The sequence below is a fragment of the Aotus nancymaae genome, unplaced genomic scaffold, assembly GCF_030222135.1.
Source record: "Aotus nancymaae isolate 86718 unplaced genomic scaffold, 86718_ANA_hifiasm-v0.15.2.pri h1tg000015l_0, whole genome shotgun sequence".
NCBI lineage: Eukaryota > Metazoa > Chordata > Mammalia > Primates > Aotidae > Aotus > Aotus nancymaae.
In genome coordinates this window covers 1064456-1089896 of record NW_026988426.1, presented here as the reverse complement: position 1 = coordinate 1089896, position 25441 = coordinate 1064456, and the positions used below count along the sequence as shown (strand labels likewise).

General features: G+C 41.6%; 3 protein-coding genes across 4 annotated transcripts in view; 1 reads left to right on the top strand and 2 right to left on the bottom strand.

The window, feature by feature from the left end:
- The window catches only part of CYP3A5 (cytochrome P450 family 3 subfamily A member 5), a 53818-nt gene extending 38706 nt beyond the window's left edge, over positions 1-15112 (bottom strand). The window contains exons 1-2 of the mRNA XM_012455551.3: positions 14918-15112; positions 4696-4789 (exon numbers count right to left, since the gene is read on the bottom strand). Of these exons, the coding sequence (XP_012310974.1) occupies positions 4696-4789; positions 14918-14988 (165 nt within the window). The 5' untranslated portion in view covers positions 14989-15112. The remainder of the gene's footprint in view (positions 1-4695; positions 4790-14917) is intronic.
- The window catches only part of ZSCAN25 (zinc finger and SCAN domain containing 25), a 173309-nt gene that overhangs the window by 74761 nt on the left and 73107 nt on the right, over positions 1-25441 (top strand). The window lies entirely within an intron of this gene.
- The window catches only part of CYP3A90 (cytochrome P450 family 3 subfamily A member 90), a 32039-nt gene continuing 31344 nt past the window's right edge, over positions 24747-25441 (bottom strand). The window contains exon 13 of the mRNA XM_012455549.2: positions 24747-24969. Coding sequence (XP_012310972.2) covers positions 24874-24969 — 96 coding nt within the window. The 3' untranslated portion in view covers positions 24747-24873. The remainder of the gene's footprint in view (positions 24970-25441) is intronic.

Genomic DNA, 25441 nt, shown 5'->3' with positions numbered 1-25441 from the left:
GATTTTTTGAAGGGTTTTTTTTTTTGTGTGTCTGTATCTCCTTCATTTCTGCCATGATCTTAGTTATTTCTTGTCTTCTGCTAGCTTTTCAATTTTTTGATCTTGCTTCTCTGGCTCTTTCAATTTTGATGATAGGGTGTCGATTTTAGATCTTTCCTTGCTTCTCATGTGGGCATTTATTGCTATAAATTTCCCTCTAGACACTGCTTTAAATGTGTCCCAGACATTCTGGTACATTGTGTCCTCGTTCTCATTGGTTTTGAAGAACATCTTTATTTCTGCCTTCATTTCATTGTTTATATAGTCAACATTCAAGAGCCAGTTGTTCAGAGTTGTACGGTTCTGAGTTAGTTTCTTCATCCTGAGTTCTAATTTGATTGCCCTGTGGTCTGAGAGACTGTTTGTTATGATTTCTGTTCTTTTGCATTTGCTGAGGAATGATTTACTTCCAATTTTGTGGTCAGTTTTAGAGTAGGTGTGATATGGTGCTAAGAAGAATGTATATTCTGTGGATTTGGGGTGAAGCAATCTGTAAATGTCTATTAGGTTTGCTTGGTCCAGATATGAGTTCAAGTCTTGGATATCCCTATTAATTTTCTGTCTTGTTGATCTGTCTAATATTGACAGTGGAGTGTTAAAGTCTCCCACTATTATTGTGTGGGAGTCTAAGTCTCTTCATAGTCATTAAGAACTTACTTTATGTATCTGGGTGCTCCTGTATTCGGTGTGTATATATTTGGGATCATTAGCTCTTCTTGTTGCATTGATCCTTTTACCATTATGTAATTCCCTTCTTTGTCTCTTTTGATCTTTGTTGGTTTAATGTCTATTTTATCAGAGACTAGGATTGCAACTCCTGCTTTTGTTTGCTCTCCATTTGCTTGGTAAATGTTCTTCCATCCCTTTATTTTGAGCCTTTGTGTATCCTTGCATGTGAGATAGTTTTCCTGGGTACAGCACACCGATGAGTTTTGACTTTTTATCAAATGTGCCAGTCATTGTGTTTTGATTGGAGAATTTAGTCCATTTACATTTAAGGTTATTATCATTATATGTGAATTTGATACTGCCATTTTGATGCTAGCTGGTTGTTTTGGCCATTAGTTGACACAGTTTCCTCATTGTGTCAATGGTCTTTACCATTTGGTATGTTTTTGGAGTGGGTGGTGCTGGTCGTTCCTTTCTATGTTTAGTGCTTCTTTCAGGAGTCTTGTAAGGCAAGCCTGGTGGTGATGAAATCCCTGAGCAATTGCTCATTCGTAAAAGATTTTATTTCTCATTCGCTTATGAAGCTTAGTTTGGCTGGATATGAAATTCTAGGTTGAAAGTTCTTTTCTTTAAGGATGTTGAATATTGGCTCCCACTCTCTTCTGGCTTGTAGGGTTTCTTCCCAGAGATACCCTGTGAGTCTAATGGGCTTTGCTTTGTGGGTAACCCAACCTTTCTCTCTGGCTGCCCTTAACATTTTTTTCCTTCATTTCAACCCTGGTGAATCTGACGATTATGTTCCTTGGAGTTGCTTTTCTTGAGGAATATCTTTGTGACGTTCCCTGTATTTCCTGGACTTGAATATTGGCCTGCCTTGCTAGGTTGGGGAAGTTCTCCTGGATAATATCCTGAAGAGTGTTTTCCAGCTTGGATTTATTCCCTCCATCACATTCAGGTACACCTATCAAACATAGATTAGGTCTTTTCACATAATCTGATATTTCTTGGAGGATTTGTTCATTTCTTTTTACTCTTTTTTTTTTTTTTTTTTTTTTAATATTGCCTTCTCCTTTTATTTCATTGAGTTGATCTTCAGTCTCTGATATCCTTTCTTCTGCTTGGTCAATTTGGCTATTGAAACTTGTGTATGCTTTGCAAAGTTCTTGTGCTGTGTTTTTCAGCTCAATCAATTCGTTTATATTCTTCTCTAAGCTGTTTATTCTAGTTAGCATTTCATCAAACCTTTTTTCTTAGTTTCTTTGCATTGGATTAGAACATGTTCTTTTAGCTCTGAGAAGTTTGTTATTACCCAATTTCTGAAGCCTGTTTCTGTCAATTCATCAGACTCATTCTCCATCCAGCCTTGTTCCCTTGCTGGTGAGGAGTTGTGATCCCTTGGAAGAGGAGAGGCATTCTGGTTTGGGTGTTTTCATCCTTTTTGCACTGGTTTCTTCCCATCTTTGTGGATTTATCTACCTGTCATCTTTGTAGTTGGTGACTTTCAGATGGGGTCTGTGATTGGACATCCTTTTTGTTGATGATGAAGTTATTTCTCTCTGTTTTTTAGTTTTCCTTCTAACAGTCTGGCCCTTCTGCTGTAGGACTGCTGGTGGTTCATTTCAGACCCTGCTTGCCTGGGGATCTCCTGCAGGGGCTGCAGAACAGTAAGGGTTGCTGCCAGTTTCTTCTTCTGTTATCGTTGTCCCAGAAGGATACCTATCAGATGTCAGCCTTAGCTCTCCTTTATGAGGTGTCTCTTTGGATATACAGGGGTTGGGGAGCTGCTTGAGGAGACAGTCTGTCCCTTAGAGGAGCTCAAGTGCTGAGCTGTGAGCTCTGTTGTTCCATTCAGAGCGCTGGACAGGTATGTTTAAGTCTGCTGCAGCAGAACTCATAACCGCCTTTTTTTTCCCAGGTTCTCTGTCCTGGGAAGGTGGGTCTTTATTTATAAGTTCCTGATGTGCTGCTGCCTTTTTTCAGAGATGCCCTGCCCAGCAAAGAGGTAGCCTAGTCACAGTCTGCCAGCAGAGGCATTGCTGAGCTGCCATGTGCTCTGCCCAGCTGCTGTGTTAACTTCCTTGTGGTTTTGGTTATAGAGGTATAGTTAGAAATGCCTCAGTAATTTAAGGTTAATATTGTTATGTGTTAATTTGATCCTGCAATTTTGATGCTAGCTGGTTGTTTTGCCATTAGTTGATGCAGTTTCTTCATAGTGTCGATGGTCTTTACAATTTGGTATGTTTTTCTAGTAGCTGGTACTGGTTGTTCCTTTTCATGTTTAGTGCTTCCTTCAGGAGCTCTTGTAAGGCAGGCCTGGACTTCCTTTCCAGTTTTCTAGCTTAACACAGAAAAACTGGAGAAATGCTGCCTTTTGACATCACGCCCAGAAAATTACAATGTATGCTCTGAGTATTCACTTCTGAAACTTAAAAGCAAACCTCCCTCTTGCTGAGATTCAGCTGTGATGTTTTAATTATGTAAAATAAGGCCCCAAAAATGTCATTCTACTACAAGTGTTGATCTGGGAAAGATGAAGAAGGAATTATTGCTTTTATCGGTGGAAAATTGTGTAGAATTCTCTAACATTAATCAGAAAACAGAAGCTTTAGTTGTCAGAGTTAGAATCTGAGAAACAAGCTTCAGGTACACAGGATAGGAAATCTGGGCCAGAGAGCAGCTTGCTGTTGCTGGCCTTCTGGACATGAGCTGTGACTTTTCCTCCAGGGGTCAGACCCTGGGCAGAGCCTCAGACCAGGGTAGCCACAAAGGCTCAGCCACAGTTCACAGTCCATGTGGCACATATGACATTCTGTTCAGTAAAATTAAACATTTAATAATTTTGACAAATTATTACCTTTCTAATGATTTTTCATAAGTGGTCACATCTTTGTGTAAAAAAAAACACACATCAAATTCATTTTGTGCTTAAATATCTGAGATTGATAGACAACAACCATCTTATCTCAGTTACATCCACTCCCTGCTCAGACTCACCCATAGGGTGCAGCCTTTGAAGGAAAAGAAGTCAAGCAGAACCCTCTTGTTCTTTCTCTCAAATCTGCAAAAGGTCTTGTAACAGCTGGGGTAGAGCCATAGAAATACACCTAGAGAATTTAGCAGTTCTTGAGAAAATTCAAGTAGGTGCAAATTTCCTGATGGTGAATACTTAAGTTGCCTAAAAAACTAAAGTTTCAAAACTGTCCAAGAGGAAGGTGGAGGGGAGGGTAAGGCTACTCATGAGCTCTTGCTACAAAGAGGCAAGTTTGAATCTGGTGCACAGAGATAATGAGCCACTACCAGGGCCCCCCTTCCTGCTTTTCTCTCAATACTAACTAAGTATGACTGTACCTTCCTGGGAACCTGCAGGGAAGAAAAAAAAAAAATCCTATTTATGGTGCCACAGAGACTTGCACATCAAATCTTGAACATCAAGTGCTGATCTACTTGAGATCAGGGCTGTTCAACTGAGGGAAACCTGAGGCTCCTGAGAATTAGCAACAAAGCCCTGGGGTAAACCTGGCCATGCTCTGGGTGGAGCCTACACACCATTTCTTTTTGTTCTTTCTTTTCTTTTCTTTCTTTTTTTTTTTTTGAAACAGTTTTGCTCTTTTGACCAAACTGGAGTGCAGTGGCACGATCAATGCAGCCTTGACTTCCTGAGTTCATGTAATCCTCCCACCTCAGCATTCAGAGCAGCTTGGACTACAGGCAAGGGCTACTATATCATGCCCAGGTAATTTTTTCTTTCTCAAGACTGGGGTCTCACTGTGTTGCTCAGGCTGGTCTCAAATTCCTGGACTCAAGTGATTTGCCAGCCTTGGCCTCACAAAGTTCTGAGATTACAGGCATGACCCACCATGCCCAGTCCCACCATTTCTGAAAATGTGAAGCCTCAGAAATCCCTCCCAAGGAGGGGCATTTTTACTGATGGAACTAAGCTGATGTTTGCAACCATAAGAAGCAAAAGAGGAAGCTCAAACAACTCACCTGACGATAGGACAAAACATTTCCAACAAAAGGCAGAGGTGTGGGTCCTGGAATTCCCAGTTTCTTAAAAATTCCATGTGAACGGGTCCCATATCTATGAAGTGAAACAGCAATGAGGTCATAGGGATTGTGACTTTATAGATTGGAAGGCTTATCAGTTACTGACTGAGGAACTTGGATGGTCAAGAGAAGGAGTTAATATGTACATGATAAATAATAACAGCAACTCCAATGTCAGTAATTGCATTCACTCATCAGATCCTTCCCTGACTCTGAGACCCCCCAAAATCTCAATGATTCACTGAAAGCAGCTGAAGTCTTCATGATCCCAATCCTGGAGTGAATACTTGATAAATGTCCTCAAACATGAGTGCTCCTGAGAGGTTCAAGCGGGAATTCTTCCAGGGCACTTTATTCCCTTATGTCTATTTAGTAAGTGCACTCTTCCCTGATTTGGGGATTGTCATCCAAGATAGAATGGGTAACATTTTTTTGTCTTCTGCACCGATGATGAGATTTTGCATCACTGCATCCACTCAATGACAGAGGGCCACCAAAAGCCTATGGTGACACTGCCCTTACAATTTGCTCAGAGACTTTTATACTTTTTCTTTCCTCTAAGCTCTGACTCTATTTTTGGATCTGGCCTTTCTTTTTTTTTTTTTTTTTTTTTAATTGCATTTTAGGTTTTGGGGTACATGTGAATAACATGCAAGGTTGTTGCACAGGTGCACACGTGGCAGTATGATTTGCTGCCTCCCTCCCCTTCACCTATATCTGGCATTTCTCCCCATGCTATCCCTCCCCAACTCCCCACCCCCCCCACTATCCCCCCTCCCCCCCAACAGACCCCCGTGTATAGTGCTCCCCTCCCTGTGTCCATGTGTTCTCCTTGTTCAACACCCGCCTATGAGTGAGAACATGTGGTGTTTGATTTTGTGTTCTTGTGTCAGTTTGCTGAGAATGATGTTTTCCAGGTTCATCCATGTCCCTAAGAAGGATGTGAACTCCTCCTTTTTAATGGCTGCATAATATTCCATGGTGTATATGTGCCACCTTTTTCCTGTCCAGTCTATCATCGATGGGCATTTGGGCTGGTTCCAGGTCTTTGCTATTGTAAACTGTGCTGCAATGAACATTCGTGTGCATGTGTCCTTATAGTAGAACGATTTATAATCCTTTGGATATATGCCCAGTAATGGGATTGCTGGGTCAAATGGAATTTCTATTTCTAGGTCCTTGAGGAATCGCCACACTGTTTTCCACAGTGGTTGAACTAATTTACACTCTCACCAACAGTGTAAAAGTGTTCCTATTTCTCCACATCCTCTCCAGCATCTGTTTTCTCCAGATTTTTTAATGTTCGCCATTCTAACTGGTGTGAGATGGTATCTCAATGTAGTTTTGATTTGCATTTCTCTAATGACCAGTGATGATGAGCATTTTTTCATATGTTTGTTGGCCTCATGTATGTCTTCTTTTGTAAAGTATCTGTTCATATCCTTCGCCCATTTTTGAATGGGCTTGTTTGTTTTTTTCTTGTAAATCTTTTTTAGTTCATTGTAAATTCTGGATATCAGCCCTTTGTCAGACGGGTAGGCTGCAAAAATTTTTTCCCATTCTGTTGGTTGCCGATTCACTCTATTGACTGTTTCTTTTGCCGTGCAAAAGCTGTGGAGTTTGATTAGGTCCCATTTGTCTATTTTGGCTTTTGTTGCCAATGCTTTTGGTATTTTGGTCATAAAGTCCTTGCCTACGCCTATGTCCTGAATGGTTTTGCCTAGGTTTCCTTCTAGTGTTTTTATGGTGTTACGTCTTATGTTTAAGTCTTTAATCCATCTGGAGTCAATTTTAGTGTAAGGTGTCAGGAAGGGGTTCAGTTTCTGCTTTCTGCATATGGCTAGGCAGTTTTCCCAACACCACTTATTGAACATGGAATCCTTTCCCCATTGATTGTTTTTTTCAGGTTTGTCAAAGATCAGGTGGTTGTAGATATGTTGTGTCGCCTCCGACGCCTCTGTTCTGTTCCATTGGTCTATATCTCTGTTTTGGTACCAGTACCATGCTGTTTTGATTACTGTAGCCTTGTAGTAGAGTTTGATGTCCGGTAGTGTGATGCCTCCCGCTTTGTTCTTTTATCTTAGAATTGACTTGGCTATGCGGGCTCTCTTTTGGTTCCATATGAAGTTTAAGGTGGTTTTTTCCAGTTCTGTGAGGAAGGTCATTGGTAGCTTGATGGGGATAGCGTTGAATTTGTAAATTACTTTGGGCAGTATGGCCATTTTCACGATATTAATTCTTCCTAACCATGAACATGGAATGTTTCTCCATCTGTTTGTATCCTCTCTTATTTCGTTGAGCAGTGAGTTGTAGTTCTCCTTGAAGAGGTCCTTTACGTTCCTTGTTAGTTGTATTCCTAGGTATTTTATTCTCTTTGTAGCAATTGTGAATGGGAGTTCGTTCTTGATTTGGCTCTCTTTTAGTCTGTTATTGGTGTATAGGAATGCTTGTGATTTTTGCACATTGATTTTGTATCCTGAGACTTTGCTGAAGTTGCTTATCAGTTTCAGGAGATTTTGGGCTGAGGTGATAGGGTCTTCTAGATATACAATCATGTCGTCTGCAAATAGAGACAATTTGACTTCCTCCTTTCCTAATCGAATACCCTTTATTTCTTTTTCTTGCCTGATTGCTCTGGCTAGAACTTCCAGTACTATATTGAATAGGAGTGGTGAGAGAGGGCATCCTTGTCTAGTGCCAGATTTCAAAGGGAATGCTTCCAGTTTTTGCCCATTCAGTATGATATTGGCTGTCGGTTTGTCATAAATAGCTTTTATTATTTTGAGGTACGTTCCGTCGATACCTAGTTTATTGAGGGTTTTTTTTTTTTTTTTTTTTTTTTTTTTTGAGACGGAGTTTCGCTCGTTACCCAGGCTGGAGTGCAATGGCGCGATCTCGGCTCACCGCAAGCTCCGCCTCCTGGGTTCAGGCAATTCTCCTGCCTCAGCCTCCTGAGTAGCTGGGATTACAGGCACGCGCCACCATGCCCAGCTAATTTTTTTGTATTAGTAGAGACGGGGTTTCACCATGTTGACCAGGATGGTCTCGATCTCTTGACCTCGTGATCCACCCGCCTCGGCCTCCCAAAGTGCTGGGATTACAGGCTTGAGCCACCGCGCCCGGCCTATTGAGGGTTTTTAGCATAAAGGGCTGTTGAATTTTGTCGAAGGCCTTCTCTGCATCAATTGAGATAATCATGTGGTTTTTGTTTTTGGTTCTGTTTATGTGGTGAATTACATTTATAGACTTGCGTATATTGAACCAGCCTTGCATCCCCGGGATGAATCCTACTTGATCATGGTGGATAAGCTTTTTGATGTGCTGTTGTAATCGGCTTGCCAGTATTTTATTGAAGATTTTTGCATCTATGTTCATCATGGATATTGGCCTGTAGTTTTCTTTTCTTGTTGAGTCTCTGCCGGGTTTTGGTATTAGGATGATGTTGGTCTCATAAAATGATTTGGGAAGGATTCCCTCTTTTTGGATTATTTGAAATAGTTTCAGTAGGAATGGTACCAGTTCCTCTTTGTATGTCTGGTAGAATTCGGCTGTGAAACCATCTGGGCCTGGGCTTTTTTTGGGTGGTAGGCTCTTAATTGCTGCCTCGACTTCAGACCTTGTTATTGGTCTATTCAGGGTTTCGACTTCTTCCTGGTTTAGGCATGGGAGGAGACTACTGTCCAGGAATTTATCCATTTCTTCCCGGTTTTCTAATTTATGTGCATAGAGTTGTTTGTAATAATCTCTGATGATGGTTTGAATTTCTGTGGCATCTGTGTTGATATCCCCTTTATCATTTTTTATTGCATCTATTTGGTTATTCTCTCTTTTCTTTTTTATTAGTTTGGCTAGTGGTCTGTCTATTTTGTTGATCTTTTCAAAAAACCAGCTCCTGGATTTATTGATTTTTTGTAGGGTTTTTCGTGTCTCTATCTCCTTCATTTCTGCTTTGATCTTAGTTATTTCTTGTCTTCTGCTAGGTTTTGAGTTTTTTTTATCTTGCTCCTCTAGCTCTTTCAATTTTGATGATAGGGTGTCAATTTTAGTTCTCTCCTTTCTTCTCATGTGGGCACTTATTGCTATATATTTTCCTCTAGAGATTGCTTTAAATGTGTCCCAGAGATTCTGGTATGTGGTGTCTTCATTCTCGTTGGTTTCCAAGAACATCTTTATTTCTGCCTTCATTTCAGTGTTTATCCAGTCAACATTCAGGAGAAAGTTGTTCAATTTCCATGAGGATGTGCGGTTCTGGGTTGGCTTCTGAATTCTGAGTTCTAACTTGATTGCACTGTGGTCTGAGAGACTGTTTGTTATGGTTTCTGTTCTTTTGCATTTGCTGGGGAGTGATTTACTTCCAATTATGTGGTCAATTTTAGAGTAGGTGTGATGTGGTGCTGAGAAGAATGTATATTCTGTGGATTTGGGCTGGAGAGTTCTGTAAATGTCTATTAGGTTTGCTTGTTCCAGGTCTGAGTTCAAGTCCTGGATATCCTTATTAATTTTCTGTCTCGTTGATCTGTCTAATATTGACAATGGTGTGTTGAAGTCTCCCAGTATTAATGTGTGAGAGTCTATGTCTCTTTGTAAGTCTTTAAGAACTTGCCTTATGTATCTGGGTGCTCCTGTATTAGGTGCATATATATTTAGGATCGTTAGCTCTTCTTGTTGCATTGATCCTTTTACCATTATGTAATGTCCTTCTTTGTCTCTTTTGATCTTTGTTGCTTTAAAGTCTATTTTATCAGAGATGAGAATTGCAACTCCTGCTTTTTTTTGCTCTCCATTTGCTTGGTAAATCTTCCTCCATCCCTTTATTTTGAGCCTTTGTGTATCCTTGCATGTGAGGTGGGTTTCCTGGATACAGCACACCGATGGGTTTTGGCTTTTTATCCAATTTGCCAGTCTGTGTCTTTTGATTGGGGCATTTAGTCCATTTACATTTAGGGTTAATATTGTTATGTGTGAGTTTGCTCCTGTCATTTTGATGCTAGCTGGCTGTTTTGCCCATTGGTTGATGCAGATTCTTCATTGTGTTGCTGCTCTTTACCATTTCGTGCGTTTTTGGAGTGGCTGGTGCTGGTTGTTTTTTTCTATGTGTAGTGTCTCCTTCAGGAGCTCTTGTAAAGCTGGTCTGGTGGTGATGAAATCTGTGAGTACTTGCTTGTTCACAAAGGATTTTATTTTTCCTTCACTTATGAAGCTTAGTTTGGCTGGATATGAAATTCTGGGTTGAAAGTTCTTTTCTTTAAGGATGTTGAATATCGGCCCCCACTCTCTTCTGGCCTGTAGGGTTTCTGCTGAGAGAGCTGCTGTGAGTCTGATGGGTTTCCCTTTGTGGGTAACCCGACCTTTTTCTCTGGCTGCCCTTAGTATTTTCTCCTTCATTTCAACCCTGGTGAATCTGATGATTATGTGCCTTGGGGTTGCTCTTCTAGAGGAATATCTTTGTGGTGTTCTCTGTATTTCCTGGACTTGAATATTGGCCTGCCTTGCTAGGTTGGGGAAGTTTTCCTGGATAATATCCTGAAGAGTATTTTCCAGCTTGGATGCATTCTCTTCGTCACATTCAGGTACACCTATCAAACGTAGATTAGGTCTTTTCACGTAGTCCCATATTTCTTGTTGACTCTGTTCATTCCTTTTTACCTTGTTTTCTCTAATCTTCCCTTCTCGTTTTATTTCATTGAGTTGATCTTCAACTTCTGATATCCTTTCTTCTGCTTGGTCAATTCTGCTGTTGAAACTTGTACATGCTTCGCGAAGTTCTCGTGTTGTGTTTTTCAGCTCCATCAATTCATTCATATTCCTCTCTAAGTTGTCCATTCTCGTTAGCATTTCATCAAGTCTTTTTTCAAGGTTCTTAGTTTCTTTGCATTGGGTTAGAACATGTTCTTTTAGCTCACAGAAGTTTCTTATTATCCATTTTCTGAAAGCTGATTCTGTCATTTCATCACACTCATTCTCCGTCCAGTCTTGTTCCCGTGCTGGTGAGGAGTTATGCTGCCTTGTAGGGGGAGAGGTGTTCTGGTTTTGGGTGTTTTCATCCTTTTTGCGCTGGTTTCTTTCCATCTTTGTGGATTTATCCGCCTATTGACTTTGTAGTTGCTGTCTTTCTGATTTTGGTAATTTTAAGTCTGCAGCAGCTGAACTCATAAACCCCCTTTTCTTCTCCCCAGGTGTTCTGGCCCAGGGGTTTATCACTTTATGTTTTTCAGCTGTGTTGCTACCGTTTTCCCTGCCCACAAGGTGGCAGTCTAGTCACACTCAGCCTGCAGTGGCTTCGCTGAGCTGCTGTGGGCTCCGCCCAGCTTCCATGTGAGCTTCCCTGCAGTCCTGTGGGTGTAGTTAGAACTGCTTCTGCTATGCTGGCCCGCCCCTGTAGTGACGGAGTCTCTGTAGTGGCGGGTTGTCTTGGTTACGGAAAATTGCCCCGGGAACTGCAGGGTGTTTCCCGATGGAGGACGCCCCTCCCCCACAGAGCTGGACCGTCCCGGGTTCAGCCGTGTTTCCAGAGGGGCCCTCTTTGTCCGGTAATCTCTTGGCTTGGCTCCTTGCCACAGCTCCCCTTGCTGGCCCAGAGGGGACACAGTCTCGTTCACTTTGTTCAAGGAGCCGCTGCTCCCCGCCCCCGTGCAGGCCGAGCGGCTGCTCCGGTCCAACCAGCGGCGCTGGGAACCTGGGGAGCTTCACCGCCTGTGAATCTCCTGGTCTGTGGGCAGTTAAAATCCGCTGCCCTGTGTGCCGCTGCGTCAGCCGAAGCAGCGGCTCTGAGATTCCTGGCGCTCCCTTGCCCGGGGGTCTCCTGGCTTGGCTCCCTGCTTCAGCTCCCCTTTCTGGCTCAGAGGGAACTCTGTCTCTCTCGCTCTGCATAAGAAGCCACTGCCCTCCGCTCCAGGGCGTAGGCTGAGCGGCCACTCCGCTCAAACCAGCGGTGCTGGCGACCCGTGGGGCTTTTCCTCCTGTGAATCTCCTGGTCTGTGGGCAGTAAAAGTCCGTCTGGAAATGCGGCGTCCACTCACCCTCTGCGCCTTCTCTCGAAGCTGCAATCCCGACTTCCTCCTAAGCGGCCATCTTGGATCGATCTCCGGATCTGGCCTTTCTTAAAGCTTGATTCACAGAGAGGCCTTGGAGGAGTCATGGAGTCCTTGTTTCTACAGATTGACAACTGTGTTCATGGCTTCTATCAGCCTTATGGAAATGTGGGCACTTTTCAGCTACACCTCAGTGTCTGTGATCAGATGATTTGGTTGATTTGAGTTATTGAGGAGGATGGTTGACCCATATGTCCTTGAATGACGGTGTACAGAAGAACCAACAACTAATACTTCTCAGGTAATACTCACCTGAGAAGCACAGTACCGGGCACACTCATCTTTTTCAAGGTGGTTAGTCAGACAGCAGTCAGTTCACTGCCTCTGTACGGGAACTATCTCTGAGGAAAAACCCATAAAGCCTGGCATTTGCTATGGCAGGCCTGCCTGCAACTCATCTTTCATGAATCATGTGCAAACTCTTCCAACTGAGGGTTCTGGGTCCTTGTAGACCTTCCCCCTCTGTTGTGACTGAGGAATGGAAAACTGGAGGAAGAAGAGAGGCTGAAGGAAGGGGTTGCCAGACTCTGATTCAGCTGTGAAGCTGCTAGTCCCATAAGGTTGGCTCCAGAGAGGCAAACTACAAAAATGTGGCTGACAAAGATGATGTACATAAAAGAATCCACATTTCTCATATGTACTTTTAGCTAAAAGACAGAGAGGGGCCTTCTAAAGTCCAGGTACCTTCCGGTTGATAGCAAAAGATGCAGTATGGCATATAAGTTAAGATAAAATGTCCCAGAGAGTTGTATTAATACCTTGTTTACTCTTCTTTAGAGTTAAGCCTTTAAGACAGTATAGATTCCAAACATTTTGTAAAAATCCAGTGACTCATGCTATGTCGTAAAATAAAATTGAGAAATTAAATGAAGGGCGGGACTTGGAGGACATAGCAGGGAGAGTTTGAGCAGGCACAGTCACACATATGATCTCTGCCCCAGAATATTTAGTGGAAGTGCATGCACCACCTGCCAACACCAGCGTGGCCTTGGGTTTTCCCACGTCCGTTCCCTCCTTTGTTGTCACAGCCATGGCAAATCAATGACACTAATCTCTGCTCCTGAACTTTAAACAAGTTACCTGATCTCTCAGGTGTGGACAGACTGTTGAGTTAATGTGTAAGCAGCATTGGCCCCTGAGGAAAGATCTTGGTGAGTGTCTAGACTCACATGGTACCATGTCAAGGCAGAGGGTGAGCTGGGTGAAGTCTTTAGTTTTTTTCCAGCTGTCCTTGTTTGGTAGAGTAATGCTGCTTTTGGTTCTAATGAAGAGGCTAACAGAAAAGCCAGTCATCTATTGCACATAATCCTGTTGGCCTAAGGAGGACATGGTCTACACTACAGTTTCTGACTCCTTAGCTGCACTAGCATTGTCTAAGGCTAAGGTATTGTCTACCCAGCTGCCCAAATCTGTAGGGACAGCCCCACAACATGGTAGACCACATGCAGAGTGACACAGATGGTGCCCTGTGTCCAGGCTTGAAGCAGATAAAATGCCAACCTGTTTGCCCTTCGAGTGACCTCCACTGTGGGGCCAGGACCCATGAATATCTCTTTGGAGTTGTACCCTGAGAGCTGAGGAATATTTCCTCACTTCATACTGATCCTACCTGGATGCTTTTGCTATTATCACTGGCTCACAGTCTTGCTTACTTCCCTGCCCTGAGATTTTAAGATAACCTGCTAAGCAGGTATATTCAAAAAGGAGGTATTAAGCTGTCAGGCAGGTGTATTTAAAAAGACATATGCAGTCTTGTCTTAGAGATACACATTTGTGCGTTAGACTAATATTCCTGACATTAGTCTGGAAAAGTGAGATTATTTTACCCACACTTATTTTCACAAATGCTGGATTAATAGCCCTCTTATCATCCAGAAGGAACATGCTGGACATAGTCTATCTCCAAAAATATCTGGTTTAAAAATGAATGAATTTAAACCATATCAATTCATTTTAAAATGTTAGAAAATGGAAACCATGTTGCCACAACCCATTGAATTCCTAAGCTATCTGTGAAAGAGAGAAAATGAGGTTTATATTTTCTATTTTCATGTCATTATGGTTCTCTCTTCTCTTAATAAAAGTCAGCTTGAGGTAGAAGTCAGATGTGATGGGTCAAGCCTCCACTGCCCACTGTGGAAAGTAACTCTTCTCTCTACCTGCTCTAGGATGCCAGGAATCCCACCACTGAGGGGTTCATCCTCCTGTACTGTAACATAAAGGGGAAAAAATGTGTAAAATCCCAATTGACTTTCAGGGCTCCTGCCTTTTTGGGCTGCTAGCAGATTCCCTTTAGGTGAGAAACAAAGCTCTATATTATTCCTAGCCTCTTAGAGACTGGAGGAAAAAGATTAGAGGAAAGAATAAAACTTCAAAAGTTTCTCCAAGTCTCCTTTGCTCTAGAGATTAATCATTGCAAGGTAAATAGTTCAGTGTATGACAGGGTGGAGGATTGAGTCATAGAATAGAGCGGATTTTCCAGGGTGTGGCAGAGGAAAGAGGGAAGAACCAAGGGACAGCTTCCCATGAAGTCTTGGTGTTCCCTGGTGCCTTACATAAATGACATCCTGGAGTGGAAGGCAGGGGAGCAGGAACCACCAGGTCCAAGAGGACAATACTTCTACACATCTCTCCCAGCAGACACAGAACCCAGAAAATGAAGATAATGAGACAAAAACCCAAGCCACTCCCTCCTGTTCCCAGAATCCCCAGAGCCTGGGAAGGGGATGAGGATCACACTGGCTGTCATGTTCAGTAGTTCGTAATCAGCCTCTGCCGTGTTTTCATTGATAAGTCTAGGTGGAATCTAAGCTAATCAGATCATTCCCACCACCAAATGCTGTCCCTAAAGTCTCCTAGTCACCAAAATTAGAAGGTAGATGGAAGAAATGCTTATTTATTCCTTCATAGAGCTGCATAAGATCAATAATAACCTCTATGTGTTTGTAGCATCCAACACTTAAGCTATTTCTCCTTGAACATCTCTTTTGATCCTCAAAGCAGATAAAAGGGGGCTGATTAGCACCCCAATTCCAAGGAAACACAGGAGAGGAGCCTGGATAGTTACTCACAGATAGAGGAGCACCAGGCTGAGAGCCAGGAGAAGCCAGGTTTCCACTGCCAAATTTGGGATGAGGTCCATCGCCACTTTTCTTCCTCGGCTGTGTCCTCTGAGTCCTCCTTTCAGTTGTGTGCTGCTGTTTGCTGGGTTGTGTGCCTGGCCCTTCCCTGCCCTGCACAGCAGTCATTCAGCCAGGCTGTTGAAATGTTTATGTGCTGATGAAGGAGGCGGGGTTGCAGCTGTAGCCAGTAGCACAGGATCACACACACACCCCTTTGCTGACCTCCTGTGAGTTCATATTCTATGAGGAATCATAAACAACTTAATCGGTGTTATCAGAGAGTCCAAGGATTCTAGGTTTTTATCAGAAACTCAAGTGGAGGCATTGACATGAAATCTATTAAATCTCCTTTCACTTGCCCTTGTCTCCATGGCTGTCCTCATTCCAGAATACTTGAAATCCATCCCAACAAGCCACACCTACAGATCTTTCCCCATGCAATAACCTCTGCCTGGAGTGTACCTGTGCTCCGTAGATGAGTCCTATACATCTTTCAAGGCCAAGCAGATAGGCCCCTTCTATTAATGTCTCTCCTTACCAACTTCCTTACACAAATGTAACCATTTCCTCCTCTGGGTGCCTCCTATACCCCTCACACAGTCCTATTGTCCACTTTCCTCTCTACCACCATTGTGGGTTTCTGTGCCTGTTTTCATTAGCAGAGGTGAGCTCCTCAAGGGCACAGTATGGTATTATTTATTGTCATGACCCTGTTCCCTAGCAGCATACTGTACACACCGTGGGTGGCCAGAAGGGTTGGTGGAGTTGACTTTGGTGAGATTGCTGGGCCCCTGGGTGTCATGCCCTCTGACTTTGGTGATAGCAATACTAATCATTGTTTGGGACTCAAATGCAGCCATCACTGTGTCCCAACTAATGCAATTGGTCTTGTTCTGCAAAGGAAAATAAAAGGAGACATGTTCTGCCACTTACTTCCTCAGAAGGTAACATAACTGAAGAGACTTACCTGTGGACTTGTACTGAATGTGTCAAGGGAGATACTATGTATCTGTTGGGGGATGCAGCAATGGAGGTAGGATTTACACTGTGCCTCCATAAACTAGTTATAAGTAATGTATAAAAGAAATCAGGAATAATAAACTGCAGAAGGCTGCAGAGACCTCTGGGGAGGAAGGCCCCTCTATGCTGGCATATTCCCAGGAACAGAATGGCCTATGCTCTGATACCGTAATCATAGTGCCCAAGGATATAACACTCCCTTGAAGCACTGGAATGTAACCAGACATGTAGGCTCCTTGCTAAGCCCACTCCCACCACACTGTCTATTGATAAGCATACACTTTTAGTTCTTCAGAAACTCACATAAACCACCACTGCTATCAATTTTATATTAGATGTACAGCCTTTCTTCACTGATTCATTCTACCACCTGCACTATAGATAAAAGTGATTGTGTTCAATAAATATTGGGGAAACCGGAGCTCGTGGCCTTCACTGCTTGCAGTATAAAGTGATAGTCCCCTGGTCCTACTTTCATTATTATTATTATTATTTTTTAATTGTACTTTAGGTTCTGGGGTACATGCACAGATCATGCAGGATTGTTGCATAGGTACATACATGGCAATGTGGTTTGCTGCCTCCATTCCTTCCATCATGTATATCTGGCATTTCTCCCCACGTTATCCCTCCCCAACCTCCCAACCCCCTACACTGTCCCTCCCCTGCCCCCCTTAGGCACCCTAGTGTGTGATGCTCCCCTCCCTGTGTCCATGTGTTCTCATTGTTCAACTCCCACCTATGAGTGAGAACATGCAGTGTTTGATTTTCTGTTCTTGTGTCAGTTTGCTAAGAATGATGGTTTTGAGATTCATCCATGTCCCTACAAAGGACACGAACTCATACTTTTTTATGGTTGCATAGTATTCCATGCTGTATATGTGCCGTATTTTCCTTGTCCAGTCTATCATTGATGGGTATTTGGGTTGATTCCAGGTCTTTGCTATTGTAAACAGTGTCACAATGAACATACGTGTGCATGTGTCTTTACAATAGAATGATTTATAATCCTTTGGGTATATACTCAGTAATGAGATTGATGGTTAAAATGGAATTTCTGTTTCTAGGTCCTTGAGGAATCACCACAGTGTCTTCCACAATGATTGAACTAATTTACACTCCCACCAACAGTGTAAAAGTGTTCCTATTTCTCCACATCCTCTCCAGTGTCTGTTGTCTCCAGATTTTTTAAATGATCACCAGATATTAGCCCTTTGTCAGATGAGTAGATTGCAAAAATTTTTCCCCATTCTCTTGGTTGCTGGTTCACTTTAATGATTGTTTCTTTTGCTGTGCAGAAGCTCTAGAGTTTAATTAGATCCCATTTGTCTATTTGGCTTTTGTTGCCAATGCTTTTGGTGTTTTAGTCATGAAGTCCTGGCCTATGCCTATGTCCTGAATGCTTTTGCCTAGGTTTTCTTCTAGGGTTTTTATGGTGTTAGGTCTTATGTTTAAATCTTTAATCCATCTGGAGTTAATTTTAGTGTAAGGTGTCAGGAAGGGCTCCAGTTTCTGCTTTCTGCACATGGCTAGCCAGTTTTTCCAACACCATTTATTAAATAGGGAATCCCCAGTGTGTGATGGTTTTGTCAGGTTTGTCAAAGATCAGATGGTTGTAGTTGTGTGGCATTGCCTCCAAGGCCTCTTTTCTGTTCCATTGGTCCATATCTCTGTTTTGGTACCAGTACCATGCTGTTTTGATTACTGTAGCCTTATAGTATAGTTTGAGGTTAGGTAGCATAATGCCTCCAGCTTTGTTCTTTTTGATTAGGATTGTCTTGGCTATGGGGGCTCTCTTTTGGTTCCATATGAAGTTTAAGGTGGTTTTTTCAGTTCTGTGAAGAAGGTCATTGGTAGCTTGATGGGGATAGAATTGAACCTATAAATTACTTTGGGGAGTATGGCCATTTTCATGATATTGATTCTTCCTAACCATCAGCATGGAATATTTTTCCATCTGTTTGTGTCCCCTCTTACTTCCTTGAGCAGTGTTTTGTAGTTCTCGAAGAGGTCCTTTACATCCTTTGTTAGTTGTATTCCTAGGTATTTTATTCTCTTTGTAGCAATTGTGAATGGGAGTTCACTCATGACTTGGCTCTCGGTTAGTCTGTTATTGGTGTATAGGAATGCTTGTGATTTCTGCACATTGATTTTGTATTCTGAGACTTTGCTGAAGTTGCTTATCAGTTTCAGGAGATTTTGGGCTGAGATGATAGGGTCTTCTAAATATACAATCATGTTGTCTGCAAATAGAGACAATTGGACTTCCTCCTTTCCTAATTGAATACCCTTTATTTTTTTTTCTTTCCTAATTGCTCTGGCTAGAACTTCCAAAACTATATTGAATAGGAATGGTTAGAGAGGGCATCCTTATCTTGTGCCAAATTTCAAAGGGAGTGCTTCCAGTTTTTGCCCATTCAGTATTGATATTGGCTGTGGGTTTGTCATAAATAGCTTTTATTATTTTGAGATACATTCCTTCTATACCTAGTTTATTGAGAGTTTCTAGCATAAAGCGCTGTTGAATTTTGTGGAAAGCTTTCTCTGCATCTATTGAGATAATCATGTGGTTTTTGTCTTTGGTTCTGTTTATGTGGTTGATTACATTTTAGACTTGTGTATCTTGAACCAGACTGGCATCCCCAGGATGAAGCCTACTTGATCGTGATGGATAAGCTTTTTGATGTGCTGTTGCAATCAGTTTGCCAGTATTTTATTGAAGATTTTTGCATCTATGTTGATCATGGATATTGGCCTGAAGTTTTCTTTTTTTGTTGAGTCTCTGCTGGGTTTTGGTATCACGATGACATTGGTCTCATAAAATGATTTGGGAAGGATTCTCTCTTTTTGGATTGTTTGGATTAGTTTCAGAAGGAAGGGTATCAACTCCTCTTTGTACATCTGGTAGAATTTGGCTGTGAACCCATCTGGACCTGGACTTTTTTTGGTTGGTAGGCTATTCATTGCTGCCTCAACTTCAGCCCTTGTTATTGGTCTGTTCAAGGTTTCAAATTCTTCCTGGTTTAGTCTTGGGAGGGTGCAGGAGTCCAGGAATTTATCCATTTCTTCCTGGTTTACTGGTTTATGTGAATAAAGTTGTTTGTAGTAATCTCTGATGGTAGTTTGTATTTCTATGGAATGGGTGGTGATATCCCCTTTATCATTTTTTATTGCATCTATGTGATTCTTCTCTCTTTTCTTTTTTATTAATCTAGCTAGTGGTCTATTTTCTTGATATTTTGAAAAAACCAGCTCCTGGATTTATTGATTTTTTGCAGGGTTTTTTGTGTCTCTGTCTCTTTCAGTTCTGCCATGATCTTAGTTATTTCTTGTCTTCTGCTAGCTTTTGAGTTTTTTTTTTTTTTTTTTTTTTTTATCTTGCTCCTCTAGCTCTTTCAATTTTGATGATATGGTGTCAATTTTAGATCTTTCCTTGCTTCTCATGAGGGCATTTATTGCTATAAATTTTCATCTAGACACTGCTTTACAAGTGTCCCAGAGATTCTGGTACTTTGTGTCTTTGTTCTTGTTGGTTTCAAAGAACATCTTTATTTCTGTTTTCATTTTATTGTTTATCTAGTTGACATTTAGGAGCCAGTTGTTCAGTTTCCATGAAGTTGTGCAGTTCTGAGTTAGTTTCTTCCTCCTGAGTTCTAATTTGATTGCCCTGTGGTCTGAGAGACTGTTATGATTTCCATTCTTTTGCATTTGCTGAGGAGTGATTTACTACCAATTGTGTGGTCAATTTTAGAGTAGGTGCAATGTGATGTTGAGAAGAATGTATATTCTGTGGAATTGGGGTGGAGATTTCTGTAGATGTCTGTTAGGTCCACTTGGTCCAGATCTGAGTTCAAGTCCTGGATATCCTTGTTAATTCTCTGTCTCATTGATCTGCCTAATATTGAGAGTGGAGTGTTAAAGTCTCCCACTATTATTGTATGGCAGTCTAATCTCTTTGTAGGTCGTTAAGAACTTGCTTTATGTATCTGGGTGCTCCTGTATTGGGTGCGTATATATTTAGGATCATTAGCTTTTCTTGTTGCATTGATCCTTTTACCATTATGCAATGCTCTTCTTTGTCTCTTTTGATCTTTGTTGGTTTAATGTCTATTTTATCAGAGACTAGGACTGCAACTCTTGCTTTTTTTGCTCTCCATTTGCTTGGTAAATTTTCCTCCATCCCTTTACTTTTAGCCTATGTGTGTCCTTGCACATGGGATTGGTTTCCTGAATACAGTACACTGATGGGTCTTGACTTTTTATCCAATTTGCCAGTCCTTGTTTTTTGGTTGGGGCGTTCAGCCCATTTACATTTAGGGTTAATATTGTTATGTGTGAATTTGATCCTGCCGTTTTGATGCTAGCTGGATGTTTTGCTCCTTAGTTGTCGCATTTTCTTCATTGTGTAAATGGTCTTTACCGTTTGATACATTTTTGGAGTGGGTGGTACTACTTGTTCCTTTCTATGTTTAGTGCTTCTTTCAGGAACTCTTGTAAGGCAAGCCTGATGGTGATGAAATCTCTCAGCAATTGCTTGTCTGTAAAGGATTTTATTTCTCCTTTGCTTATGAAGGTTAGTTTAGCTGGATATGAAATTCTACGTTGAAAGTTCTTTTCTTTAAGGATGTTGAATATTGGCCCCCACTCTCTTCCAACTTGTAGGGTTTCTGCTGAGAGATCCACTCCCTTTGTGGGTAACCCAACCTTTCTCTCTGGCTGCTCTTAGCATTTTTTCCTTCATTTCAACCCTGGTGAATCTGACAATTATGTGCCTTGGGGTTGCTCTTATTGAGGAATATCTTTGTGGTGTTCCCTGTATTTTCTGGACTTGGATGTTGGCCTGCTTTGCTAGGTTGGTCAAGTTCTCTTGGATAATATCCTGAAGAGTGTTTTCCAGCTTGGATTCATTCTCTCCATCATATTCAGATACAAGTATCAAACATAGATTAGGTCTTTTCACATAATCCCATATTTCTTGGAGGCTTTGTTCATTTCTTTTCACTTTTTTTCTCTAATATTGCCTTGTTTATTTCATTGAGTTGATCTTCAATCTCTGATATCCTTTCTTCTGCTTGGTCAACTTGGCTATTGAAACTTGTGCATGCTTCATGAAGTTCTCATGCTGTGATTTTCATCTCCATCAGGTCATTTATGTTCTTCTCTAAACTGTTTATTCTAGTCAGCCTTTCATCTAACCTTTTTTCAAGGTTCTTAGCTTTCTTGCATTATAGAACATACTTCTTTAGCTCAGAGAAGTTTTTTATAACCCACCTTCTAAAGCCTCTTCTGTAATTTCATCAAACTCATTTTTCATCCAGTTTTGTTCCCTTGCTGGTGAGGAGTTGTCATCTGGATGAAAAAAAAGTTGGAGATGAGGCATTCTGGTTTTTGGAGTTTTCAGTCTTTTTTGCTAGTTTCTTCCCATCTTTGTGGATTTATCTACCTTTGGTCTTTGAGGTCAGTGACATTTGGATGGGGTCTCTGAGTGGATATCTTTTTTGTTGATGTTGAAACTATTTCTTTCTGTTTGTTAGTTTTCCTTCTAGCAGTACGCTCCTTTGCTGCAGGTCTGCTGGAGTTTGCTGGAGGTCCACTCCAGACCCTGCTTGCCTTGGAATCACCAGCGGAGGCTGCAGAACAGCAAAGATTGCTGCCTGTTCCTTCCTCTGGTAGCTTCTTCCCAGAGGGATTCCCGCCAGATGCCAGTCTGAGCTCTCCTGTATGAGGTGCAGTCGGCCCCTACTGGGAGGTGACTCCCAGTCAGGATACATGGGAGTCAGGGAACCACTTGAGGATGCAGTCTGTCCCTTATCAGAGCTTGAACGCTGTGTTGGGAAATCCACTGCTCTCTTCAGAGCTGCCAGGCAAAAACATTTAGGTCTGCTGAAGCTACCCACTACTGCCCCTTTTCCCAGGTGCTCTGTCTTAGGAAGGTGTGGGCTTTATTTATAAGCCCCTGACAGGCTGCTGCCTTTTTTCAGAGATAATCTTGTCCAGTGAGGAGGAAGTCTAGTGACACAATCTGTCCGCAGAGGCCTTGCTGAGCTGCCATGGGCTCAGCCCAGTTCAGACTTCCCAGTAACTTTGTTTATACTCTTGGGTTGAAACCACCTATGCGAGCCTCAGCAATGGTGGACACCACTCCCCCTGCCGAGCTCCAGAGTCTCAGGTTGAGCTAAGACTGCTGTGCTGGCTGCGAGAATTTCAAGCCAGTAGATCTTAGTTTGCTGGTCTTCATAGTGGTGGGACGCATTAAGCCAGATCACTTGGCTCCCTGGCTTCAGCCCCCTTCCAGTGGGGTAAACACTTCTGTCTCACTGGTGTTCCAGGCACCACTGGGGTATGAAAAAAAGGCTACTGTGACTAGGTCGGTTTCTGCCCAGATGATCACCCAGTTTTGTGCTAGAAACCCAGGGCCCTGGTGGTTGTATAGGTACTGGAGGGAATCTCCTGGTCTGTGGGTTGTGAAGACCATGGGAAAAGTGCAATGTGTGGGCTGGAGTACAGGGAACATTAATGGCTTTCCTTGGCTAGGAGAGTTAGTTCCCCAGCTCCTTGCATTTCTTGGGTGAGGCGATGCCCCACCCTGCTTTGGCTTGCCCTCCTCAGGCTGCATCTACTGTCCTATCTGTCCTAGTGTGTTGAACCAGGTACCTCAGTTGGAAATGTGGAAATACCCACCTTCTACAGCAATCTCTCTGGGATCTATGCACTGGAGCTGTTCCTATTTGGCCATCTTGTCCAGGGACTAAATTTTAGGATTAAAAAAAATATTTCTGTGAAGAATGTCATTGGTTTTTGGATAGTGATTACATTTAATCCGTATATTCCTTTAGTAGTATGGACATTTTTAACAATATTGATTCTTGCAATATATAAACATGGAATAACTTTCTATGTTTTCGTGTGCTCTTCAATTTCTTTCATTAGCGTTTTATAGTTTTAATTGTAGAGATCTTTCACTTCTTTGATTAAATTAATTTCTAGCTATTTAATTTTATCTGTGGCTATTGATTTTATTTCAGATTGTTCCCTGCTGGCATATAGAAATGCTACTAATTTTGTACATTGATTTTGTATCCTGACACTTTACTGAATTTGTTTATCAGTACTAATGTTCTTTGGTGGAGTCTTTAGGTTTTTTATAACTATCATTTCGAAGTCATATGAAAATATAATTTAGAAATCATTTCCAAATATCATTTAGAAACCATTTGAGCATTTTCTTACTTCCTGGCACATAAAGTGTCCAAGACTCATCTTGAACATTCTTAGTCCTAGCCCTGGAGTCAGCCATTTCTCTAAGGAGCTCTGGTTTCCTTCAGTGGAAAATGGTATTCATAAGCCAGGATCTAGGCACTAAGTGTGCTATTGCTATTGAAATGTCATTGTTACTTAGCCCTCTCAGTGGAGAGAAGTAGGGAATGTATGTTTTACACACACACACACATATGCATGCACACACATTTACATCTATCTAATTATCAGCTCTCCATTATCTATCATCTGTCTATCCATTTACCTATCTAGAAAAGTATGAATATACACTGATACATCCATTCCAATCTAACGCTATAGGATTCATGCTAGTTTTCTCTCTTTCTGAATCCATGACTCTTTTCTGCAAAAGTGACACACCTGGCTTCCAGTATACTTTATGTACTTATTTGATCAATCTCCTTTATGTAGCCAACTCTCACTCATCCCCTTCCACTCGTGGGTACCCTCCTCACCTCACGTGGGTTTTCCATGCCCTAGATAGGCTCTGGCTGCTCTTTCAGGTCCCCCTCTGTGTGGACTCCTCTGATTGCTTGGTCTCCTACATCCAGATCAGGCTGCCCCTCCTTGTGGATGCCTTCCCCAGCACACTTGGAATCTGACTTGGAACTACCATGACTCTCTCCTCCACCTTAACATGTGGCTACCACATGGATGCGACTCACCTAATGGCTTTAGGATTCAGAAAGGGAGGGGAAAGGAAGGAGCAAAAAAGGAAAATGAATGAGTGCTTTTAGACATGTTGCCCAATCAACTGACCAACTGACCATTTTTTATTCAGTGTTCATTGCATTAAGATAATTGGGAGGGGAAGATGGAATGCAAGATGTATAGGAAAACATGTTTCCTATCTTCCAGAAATGTCAGGGGAGATGAAGTAAAAGCAATAAATCAAAACTAATAATTTAATAAATGCTTCAGTTGAGTGTTACAAAAAATATGTGCTTCAAAGAAGGCAGAATGAAACTATGAATATTCTCTCCAAAGTCACAGTAGATGAACTGTCACCTATGTTAATAACCAAAGTGGAGTTCTGACAAGGGCCCCACACCAACACTGATTACAATGACAAAAAATGTTTATTTGCTGGTTCTTAGTCATTCAGTTCTATAGATTTCTCTTTAGTGTGCAGGAAGGCATCAGATAATACTTTTGTGAGAGAGTTTTTTATTGCTTTGCTTAGTATAAAACATTATGGAATATTACAGATAAAATGTGAAATAAATGTCACTATTAGAGTCTTCACAATAATTCTTATTTTTTAAAAAAATTGTGGATCAAATTGTTGAGAAATGTTTATTCTCTGATGGGAGCTCAGGAGAAGCTGACAATGCTAACTGGAGGTGGACAGAGATAGTCCTATGACAAGCAGAAAAGCTGAATCTACCTGTTACTTATCTGGTCTTCTCCTTTATATTACATAATGCACAACACTCTACACAGACACTGGGAGAGTTCCATGAATATACAAAATCACCAATTGTTCATGCAGAACACTAGATGAAGCCCATCTTTATTTCAAGGTTTTATTGACAAAGTAAATTGAGATCTCTAGTGTTCTGGGGCACAGCTTTCTTGAAGCACAGAGCAGAAGTTCTTAGAATAACTCATTCTTCACTTAGGTTTCCATCTCTTGACTCAACCTTTAGAATAATGGGTTTTTCTGGTTGAAGAAGTCCTTGCACGCCTAATTTCAAGGGGATCTACAATAGTTAAACAAGCATATGGAAAATTAGCAAATGAAGTGAAAGAAGAAAAGATGGAACCAAAGTAGAAAAAAATCCATGAATGACAGTAATACTTTGCAAGCATATAAAAACTACTCTCAACACCCTGTATCTTGGATTCTTCATACTTTGTCTGTAACCTGGGTAAATATTGGATAGTAAAAGCACTCACCATCCATCATTTAACAAAATATTTATGGAGCACCCATTTTGTGGCAGGCCTGAGACAAATTCTTGTGGACTTGTGTTCTTTTTTGATATAAATTTTCGGTAAAAAGAATGAGTTTTAAAAATTGAATCCACATTATTAGGTATTATGGCAAACTAGTTTTGAAGAGCCATATAAAGTTAAATTTTTATAGGTTAAAACTTGCAAGGTAGCTATTGTACAGTTTAATTATGTGGGCAGTTTTCAACTTCCAGAGTCTAATAACCCCTCCCAATTTAA